The sequence below is a fragment of the Atta colombica genome, unplaced genomic scaffold (genome assembly GCF_001594045.1).
Source record: "Atta colombica isolate Treedump-2 unplaced genomic scaffold, Acol1.0 scaffold155, whole genome shotgun sequence".
Taxonomy (NCBI): Eukaryota; Metazoa; Arthropoda; class Insecta; order Hymenoptera; family Formicidae; genus Atta; species Atta colombica.
Window position 1 is genome coordinate 1,249,893 of NW_017259245.1, and position 10,045 is coordinate 1,259,937.

A 10,045-nucleotide genomic window follows, 5' to 3' on the forward strand; every position below is an offset into this window, starting at 1 on the left:
GTTAGTACACACCATCTTGACAAGTGAACCTTTCTTACAAGGTGACACCAGCGTCACAAACAGAGATTATCCATTAAATTTAAAAACGAAATTGTAATTGTCGACCCAAACTTACAGAAAGTTCTTCTAGAGTACTTGATACTAGCTACGAAAACGACTATATAACTTCGAGACCTTCTCGACTCGGGTTCAGAAGTAATCGAGCCACCGAAACGATTTCATAAGAAAACAACAAGCCGAGTCTACAGAGCGAGCAATACTTAGTAGAGTCGACAGAGCGAGCGATATGTAGTCGAGTCTACAGAGCGAGCGATACGAAGCAATCTTCATTCAACATTAAGACTGAGATCTTGCCTGAATTTCTCTGTACTAATGTTCAATGAATAAGAAAAGTTGAAAGATCTCTGGATCACTATTCACTACACAACATCTGATTGGAGCGACATTTACAATAATATATGCCACGTAACATCTAGAGTTTCCTTCTCTTTCTATTAATATCATTAATAGTCATTCTATAGTCCTTTAGGAATAAATACCCATAATTTATACGAATAAAATTCTTTGCTTGGTGTACTTAGCCAAGCAGCATTAATCAATTAGTAATGCACCAATTACTAACCATCTGATAAAAAAACCATTGATAAAATGTAAATAAAAGTCTGCTAAAAATCCATAAAATATATCATGGCGACAAATTCAAAATGTATAAAATAATGAAAATAAATACGTTACATGTTGCTATACGAGTACATTATAACAGCAAATTGAATTGCTTAAAATGTATCTATCAAATATGGAATTAAACATAAAAAAAAAAAATAAATAAATAAATAAATAAATCTATTAGCCAACGAAATAAAGTTTAATATTAAACTCGTTTTAAAGGGGAGAGAGAATCTTTTTTGAGAACGATCCGAGTTCTGAGAAAAAAAGGATACAAATGATGATAAACAGATTGGTGAAAACACAGGAAAATATTAAACTCGTTTTAAAGACTTAATTAATTGATCAACATTGAAATAAATTGTTATGAGCAAAAAAAGTAAAAAAACAGAATATACTATATATCGTTTTAAATAGTATATTCTGTTTTTTACTTTTTTGCTCATAACGTGTTTAATCTATGAATTACATCCTGTATGAATTCAGTGTCAAAAAATTTTTTTAAACTCCAGGTTATTGATAGCGTATAAATAATTTCCATGACAGCAGTCTTTTTATGTTACAATCTATGTTTTGCAACTAATGTAATTATATTTTTTCCTTCCTTATTTTTTCTAACGTAATTCTAACGTAATTTTTTTATAATTATATTATAATTATAATTATAATTATATTATAGTTTCTCTTTTTTAATATTTTTTCTCTTTCAATTATGTTATTAAAATTTAAAAAAATAAAATTTTTTATTATTGAGTTTAACCCTGCATGTGAATTGCTGTTTTTCATTGACGTCGTGTAAACGGGTCATTTATGCTAGCATAATTTGAAAGGTTTATACGCAGAATTAATAGAAATAAAATAAAGTTTGATTTGTTTATACTATTGGAAATTGCATAATATTTCATTTGTTATATACAGCTTTTATAAAGTTTTCGTTTTTAATCTTTACTACAATGTTTCTAATAGCAAACTCGGTGCTATCACTTGTTATTTTGTCCTTTTATACGAAATTTTAATTAAACAATAAAGAGATATAAAAACTAAAATAAAAATTACCTCCTATTTTAATCATGTTCATATTTGTTGTAGATAACGTCAACGCCGTGGACTTCGCTGTTGACTTAATACAATAACCGCTTCATCTAATATCATCCTTTTCTTGTGATAATGTCTTGAATTCTTCATCGATGGTAAACTATGCCTCTTTTGTAAACATTTTTTGCTTACTGAATGTTATTTCCGTAATTTTCTTCTATATAGTTTTCTGTAATAACATTAATTCATATGTAATTAGCAAATAATATGTAATTAGCAATAAAATACTTTTTGCATAACAAATAATAAATTATGTTCTTTACAAATCACAATTTGTTTTTTTTTAGTGTAGCATATTGATATTACTCTTTACATTCACATAATATTTTACTATTTGTAAAAATAGGTTTTTTAAATAGTATTTGACTTAAAATAAAACTAATTAAATAATTATGTAACATAATAAATAACTATGTAACATTTGTGTAACGAATATAATTATAAAATTTAATATTTAATAAAAATTCAAATACAAAAGGATTCGATTATTCAATTACCACAGCATATGAGACCTACAGTTTTAATGCCGGTTCGGAATGGCAAAATTTTTCGACAGATATTTCTGTGGGTAAGGATACTCTCGAGAGGAGATGCCGATCTTTCGAGAAGAGGCATAAGTGTAAATATTTTGGTCTCTATTGAACTTGGAGCTTTAAACATAATAGACTAGTGCGCTATCTGCCATGCCACACTCACAATTTAATATATATAAACATGATACATACATTTCAACCTTCTGAATGCTTGTGAAGATCGAAATATATATATCATTATATTGATTGAATTTCACACATCATTTGATTTTACCAATTGATTTCTTTGCGAGGCTTATTTGCCTCTTTTATATTAATTTGAATTTTTATTCCTTTGAGCCTTAGGATATTTCGATTTTAAATTTTGAATTTTTTAATTTTAATATTTAATATATGATATAATAAGTATTAAATAAAATATTACATTAATACTGCATTATTTTGCATATCTTAATCACTATAAATACGATAATATAATTACATTTAAAAAATTTTTATCCAAATATTGATTTAAGGAACTCTGTTCTGTCTTCTACTTGAGTATTTGCTTTCCTATTCCTTATTTCATTATCAGTATCCCTTTGCTTAACTTCAGGCAATTCAAACGTTGTCTCTTCCCCTTGTTCTTGTTTTCTACGCAGCTTTTTACTTCTGTCTACATTATATGAGAAGAAGTTAATTTCTCTCTTAGCTTGTGCTATCTCTGTTAGAAGTCTTTGCTTATGAACTGCACGTTCATATGCTAATCGTTCACTCAAATGAATCCATTTAAATCTGTAAAAAAGAAAATGTAAATAATATTAATTAAATGAATAATAAATAAAAATAATAAATAAAATAAAATTCTTATTTTACCTAGGCAAATACTTTATATTCCACATAACATCATAGAATTTGCTTTTCTTTCTCGTGGATACTTGGGTATTGTTTAACGTCTCTGCTACAAATTTTGCTATTTTTTTACTTTCAAATTCTATCCAACCTTCAGTAAAATGCTTGATTACTTTCTTGGTTTTCTTTTTATGTTTCACTGATTGTGTCTCTATATAAATGTTTTACAATACTTTAAATTTAATGCTGTTATATTTATAATCAACAATTTAAAATAATTGATTTTTTAATTAATATATTTTTTTAAGTTTTTAAATAATTTTTTGTTTATATAAGACAACATAAAAAGCAGGAATTTTAATTATTCGATTATTCAATTTACATTATTTACAAATATAATTTTTGGAACAAAGTTGCGTTTACTCATGGATACTAGAAATTCAGGGAATTTTATTTCATTTATTATCACCGAATGTTACACAAAGATAAAGAATGCATTCTATTTAGTGACACAAATCGACATAAATATCGTTCTGTTTTTGTTACTTACAGAATGCAAGGAAAGATACATTTCGTGTCGACACTTGTGTCACTTTATTTCTGCACTAAGTACCTATTATAAAACAAGTCAGAATGGATTCCGATATATTCCACTCAGAACTGAGGTGATATTTTGTAAAGGATCCTTTACATATAAGTAGTTGTAGATGGTCGAGACTTAACTTGTAGGAAACCAACAAATCATAATCAAATATAAAGAGAATACTCGATTAGAATTAGTCAGTTTCCTATGACTTAAGACCATCCACGACCATCTACGACTTCTATGTAGAGGATTCTTAAATGTTTTACAAGCCTATTGACAGTTGTCAATGTCATTGCACAGCTTTTTCACCATAAAATATCTGTGCAACGACACATCGACAACTGTAGGCGTGTTACAGACAATTACGGTGTGTAAAGACAATTACAGAATCACGCCCCTGACATACAGTGCAATAAGTTAAAGCGAAACAAATATATATTGGATTCAACTTATTGCACCATGTGCACCAGTTCAGATAGCAGGAATAAACAACAGATCTATATTCTATTTTTGTTTCTGCACTACTGTTCTAGAATTCTCTTTCTCATTTTCAACAAATATCAGATACATACTTATCTCACTTCAAAAATGTATTAGTTCAGTCACAGAAAATAGATTTTAAACAGAAGGCAAAACGATGCAGTCACAACTAGAAATTTCTAAATACAGCCCATAGTACAATCAACGAAAGAATTTTTTTTAAACTATCTTATATAACCGTAAAGATTGCAATGCCTAAATTTTAAACAGAATCGTAAAGCTCGTAATATTCTTGTAAGACTTGTAAGAATTTTTAAATGCTTTATAAAATATTTTTATCAGCTTCTTACTAATCATAAACTTTACAAAAAATCGTAGATTTTACAAATTATTTACAAATAATCGTACATCTTACAATACATATGCATAAAATTAGATATATTATAATAAAATTAGAATATTAGTCATAAGTTCTTACAAGTTTTACAAAAACACGTTACGAGTCTTACGATTCTTAGAATTGCTTAGAATTGACTCATAAATTTGAGATTTGATTACATTAGATTATATAACACACATGATAAATGATATAATAAAAATCTAAGACTAACCATTGTCGACTAGCTGCAGATATACTCTGCCCACTTTCCCATAAGCAGAAAATATCTCTCGGATCATCATGATATTCATATATTTCGGAATTGTGGACAAATAAATTATTCCTCTTTTAACCTTTTTACCTTTCTTCTGGACTTTCTTTTGAATTTGTGTCGATTCGTCTGCATCGCAATCCATTGCATGGTTGTTTTCATTGCTTTCGTTCGAATTTTCTTGAATCATTTTTGAGTTATTCAAAATTAATTAAATAACTTCTTTGATTAATAGCATCTGGTTATGATACCGCCAAGATTAATTACACAGCGAATATTGTTAGTACGAACCGATACTGTTCACATCACCCGTCTTCGCCACAGATTGACCAAGCCAAGAATGATCGAGAATAACAAAATGGCGTCCATGCACTTCACGACCATGATTTTGCCGGAAGCCGAAATTTCCAAAGAGTGGCGAAGATCCGAGAATTGGTTAATTTCGATGCAGTCTTCACTACCCTCTCCTTGATGCCATTAAAGTGTGATCATAGCGCATGCGCAGTTAGCTACACTGTCGGTAATGTCAGTTACGATTCGTAACCTCAATAATGATATACTGATACTTCAATGATTAATATCTTGCTTTACTGAGCAAAATTTTTTCTATCACATTCTTTCATTTGTGCAAAACGTAATTAATAAACACAAATTTCATCAGAAATTGAAGGTAAGAAGATTAGAAAAATATGGTTATATAAATATAACAAATATTACGAGGAAATGTAAGTAAGTTCACATCAGAACGAAAAAGATTGCTATTTGTCAGAATAAAATGGAAAAGTATTCAAGCATTCAATCACAAGAGTTAATTGAAAAAATGTGATCGTACAATGTTTGTCGCAAATTTATGCAAATTTTTGCATAAACAAGATATAGGATATCGGCAGAATCTAGCAGAAATATAACTATAGTAGTTTGCTAAAATGACAAATAATTAAGCAGATTTGCAAGTCATTCAATGTAGAGTAGCAGCAGGAATTGAGTATCTATTAAATGTACATTTTGTTTCTTTTTTTATTTAATTTTTTATATTTAATAATTTTAGTAATTTTTTTATTTATTGTCACTTAATGTATTTACAAAATTTTCAGTAAATGATAAATTTAATGTTGACAATTTACATCACTCTGCTATAATTCTACTTGAAAATACTGTTAGTCTCTGTTAAGAGTCTAATTACTAGATACAAAATAAACTTAGTGTTTTGTTGATGTGTCACAAATGTTGATGAAAAGCTATTATAATAATGTCTTGATAGCATAATTATATATTTTTAAATTGTTTCAGGAAGCATGTTCTTCATGTTTTGTGATGGATAAGACTGAAATACAAGCAACAATCTTATTTTTTGCTAAAGCACGTGAATTAGTTGGCAGTAAAGAATGTAAGCTTTCTATACAAAAAAAATTATCATCTGCTGATCTTTTTGACAAGATAGTCCATGCCTTTGACTTAGAAAGTATACGTAATCAAATAATACTAGCTGTAAACGACGAATTTGTTGTTCCAAATAGCATTCTTATACTATCGGAAAACGATAAAATTGCAGTTATTCCACCACTTAGCGGAGGTTTGTTTAATAACAAATTAAATTATAAATTTATATTATTGTTTTTATATTTATATTTTATCTATATTTCTTGAACGTTAAGTAAACCCATATTTTTTTACATTAAACTTATACATTAAACTTTTTTATTAAGACATTTTCTAACATATTTAATGTCAATTAACAACTCAAAAAATGTAACAGATGTTAAATAATAAATAAAATTAATTGTGCCATATTATTTGTTTAGGATAATGGAGATATTAAAGAATTTTGTTAAGTTGCAACAAGAAGAATTAAATATTGCAGAAATCATGGAGCTAGTGACATTTCCTAACTGTGGAGCAATATCTAATTTTATTGGAATTACTCGAGATAATTTTGAAAATAAAAAGGTAAAGTGCAGAAATCAATTTAAATTTTTTCTAAGTATTTGTCTAATAAATTATCTAACAATTTTAATATATTATGTAAATACTGAATATTTGCATAAATTTGTTTAGAATAAAACTATATTTCATCCTTATTTAATTTTATATAGATTATATGAAAACTTTATTTAACGATGAGAACAAACTTTAATAATTTTTACTTAAAAAAAAAAAAGATATAAGAAATATAAGATATATAATATAAGAAAATGCTAAACAATTTTCTTGTTTTATTTGAAAATTTTTTTCATATAATAATTCTTTACTGACTTACTTATTTTATTCATAAAAAATGATTACTCTGATTTGTAATGTTATTAATTTGTGTTCTGTTATTTTAAACAAATAACCATAAAATAGATTTTAAGTTTAAAAAATACAATCACAAGAATACATGATAAAAGTCAGTATAACATGTAAAGAAAATAAATTATCTTTTATATTACAAAGCATATAAATAAAACTTAGAGCATTGTTATATAATTTGTATTAATCAAAAGAAAGATACATAAGAGATGAAAATGTCATCTATTGTTTGGACGAAAGAAAAAAATATTCTAAATCTCTTAGATTTTACTCATAAAATAACAAGAAATCATTAATAAAAAATTGTTTTTTAAAATAATTGCAGACAAATGTTTATGAATAATAGTCCTTTTATTAACATTTTTGTAAATTTAATTCAATTATTTTGAAATTTTATATAGGTAATTAAATTGGAATATGAAGCTTATGAATCAATGGCTTTAAAAGAGATGACTAATATCTGTAACAAAATTCGTTCACAATGGGATGTAGAAGGCATCGCCATATATCATCGTATTGGAGAAGTACCGATATCCAAAGCAAGCGTTGTAATTGCAGTTTCCTCTCCCCATAGAGAGCAATCATTGAGGGCAGTAGAATATGCTATTAATGCGTTAAAAGCATCAGTGCCCATTTGGAAAAAAGAAGTATACGAAACAGGAGAACCACAATGGAAACAAAATAAAGAGTGTAACTGGATAAATAGTAAATAGCTTTTTAATTATCAATTCTGAATATTTTCTTATGCATGTCTACTTAAATATTTGCTAGTCTATATATAGTTGTATGTCGCTCATATTTTAATTGAAAGAAATCTTTACAATAAATGTAGTTAGATTTATTTACAATTGTATTGTTGCGTCATTGCATGACTATCTGCGTTGATTTATTGACTTATTTAGTTTTATATTTTTCTTTCCAAAAAAATCTATTTTTTTTTACATTAGTCTTCCTCGCTCAGATGTAGATTGCCATAAGTCCTCGACACTTTCATTAAGTACTTATTTTTCATATAAATTTCTTACGATATATTTTATTTTTAACGTTTAAAGTGATTTTGAACTATCAATCTAAAATCATTTTAAATGTAGCATTTTGATATCTTTATAATAAAGATAAACTTTAACTAACTAACTGGAAATATAGTAATTCCTGTTTATTTTTTGTTTGTGTTATGTATACAAAAAATACAATTGAGAGTAACTAAAATAACAGGATTTCAGGGGCGAATTATTTCAGTAACGGTGGGTTTGCGCATGTTTACATGAACTTTTTTTCATGTTTTAATTATCCCTTGTATAACATAATTAGATACAATATATTCTTATTTAATTACTATAATTAACATAACATATAGATTAACTATACAGATTAAAATTCGAAAATGTCTATAGTTTTAAAAGACGAAGAAGCTCAGATGGCTTCAGATATAAATGAAAAAATACCAAATAAAGATGTAGTCGATCAAAACCTTGTACAAATTCGAGCGAATTCAGAAGAATTAAATCGTAGAATAGAATCATTTATTGAAAGAAAGCGTCAACATGTAAATACTGTGAATGTTCAAGAATTTTGTCGCTACAGGTCAGTTCATTATTAACATTAAAATAAACGAATTTACATGTATACTCTAATATAATTTTCATTATAATTATATATAGTATGTAATTATATATAGTATGTAATTATATATAGTATGTATACATAAGTGATATAATTACAAGGTGAAATTATTGTAACTAATTACTATAAATAATATCTACAGTGAAAATAATGGTAATGAAAATTCTTGTGCAAGAGTAGATGCCATTCTTATTCGACGAAAAGATTCCAGGAGTCATATAAAAGGTAATAATACAAGTAGTATATAATTTAATTTTTTATTGCCCACTTGATTTCGTATTGTTATATGTTTATATTATTAATATTTTACTTTTTTCATTAATTTCTATGGACATATCGATTTATTATATAAGATTTTATATATATTGCAATCTAATAGAATTTTTTTTTTTTCATAAATTCGCCTTTTTTTCGAAAGAGGCTTTATGTAGATAATTTGGCAAGAATCATTTATATAAACTTGTTTGTCTCTGACATCAAAGTTAAGATGTTCGATAATGCTAGATTTTAATATTTTTTCGTAAATTTAAAAAATTATATCCAAATATCGTAACATTATTTATATTGTTATTTGTTCATATAATGTATAATTTTATGATAAAGGAAATTATATATAATCCAGATTTGTAATTATGTCTAACATTTAACTTGCAATTAATTTTTAATCATGATATCTCAATACATATGAGAGCACTTACTTTTATTTTTTTTCTATATATACTAAAAAATATGCAAGTATGCAATTTTAATATACGTGTATATCTGAAATTATTTTTAGTTCATAGAGTATTAAATGAGTGGGGACCTCAAACTATTGATCAATCAATTTTATGCAAACCAATTACAAATAATATGAGCTTTGATGTTTCGGATTCTTTCCCTATATTGGACGAGAGAATTTCTGTGACAGAACGTATGATAGGAATTAACAAACCAGTACCTAAAGATATTTACGAAAGATTGAAAAATATTGAAGATAGAATATTATATTTGGAAAGTATATCACCGGAATATAAGGACTTTTGGACGCAGTAATTTTACTACTTACTTTGATTCATAGCTAGTATGTGCTTCAATGTTACTATTTATATATATTTAATAAAAATTTGACAAGAGAAAATTTGATAAGAGAAAAAAAACGCATTTTCTTATTTCATACATGTGCTTGAAAACAATTACATACTTTAAATATATTTAAGTGTGTGTGTGTGTGTGTGTGTGTGTGTGTGTGTGTGTGTGTGTGTGTGTGTGTGTGTGTGTGTGTGTGTGTGTGTGTGTGTGTGTGTGTGTGT

At 26.6% G+C, this 10,045-nt stretch overlaps 2 protein-coding genes across 4 annotated transcripts in view; one reads left to right on the forward strand and one right to left on the reverse strand.

The window, feature by feature from the left end:
* Positions 1–1,643: 1,643 nt before the first annotated feature.
* Positions 1,644–5,281, reverse strand: LOC108685629 (activator of basal transcription 1-like). Of its 2 annotated transcripts, XM_018190511.1 has the most exons (5): positions 5,133–5,281; positions 4,803–5,021; positions 3,150–3,336; positions 2,776–3,068; positions 1,644–1,930 (listed from the first exon to the last, which is right to left on the reverse strand). In XM_018190511.1, exons 2-4 carry the CDS (start codon positions 4,984–4,986, stop codon positions 2,789–2,791), a joined length of 651 nt encoding a protein of 216 aa, XP_018046000.1. In that variant the 5' UTR covers positions 4,987–5,021; positions 5,133–5,281; the 3' UTR covers positions 1,644–1,930; positions 2,776–2,788. The 2 variants fall into 2 exon arrangements, with proteins under 2 accessions (XP_018046000.1, XP_018045999.1); XM_018190510.1 differs by having other exon boundaries at positions 4,803–5,281.
* Positions 5,282–6,155: 874 nt separating this feature from the next.
* LOC108685640 (molybdopterin synthase catalytic subunit) overlaps positions 6,156–10,045 on the forward strand; it is a 4,134-nt gene continuing 244 nt past the window's right edge. The window contains exons 1-6 of one of the 2 annotated variants that reach the window (XM_018190527.1): positions 6,156–6,414; positions 6,644–6,788; positions 7,532–7,835; positions 8,525–8,714; positions 8,896–8,978; positions 9,532–9,816. In XM_018190527.1, coding sequence (XP_018046016.1) covers positions 6,648–6,788; positions 7,532–7,835; positions 8,525–8,714; positions 8,896–8,978; positions 9,532–9,788 — 975 coding nt within the window. In that variant the 5' untranslated portion in view covers positions 6,156–6,414; positions 6,644–6,647 and the 3' untranslated portion in view covers positions 9,789–9,816. Of the gene's footprint in view, positions 6,415–6,643; positions 6,789–7,531; positions 7,836–8,524; positions 8,715–8,895; positions 8,979–9,531; positions 9,864–10,045 lie in introns of those variants that run through there. The other variant, XM_018190526.1, reaches the window with a different exon arrangement.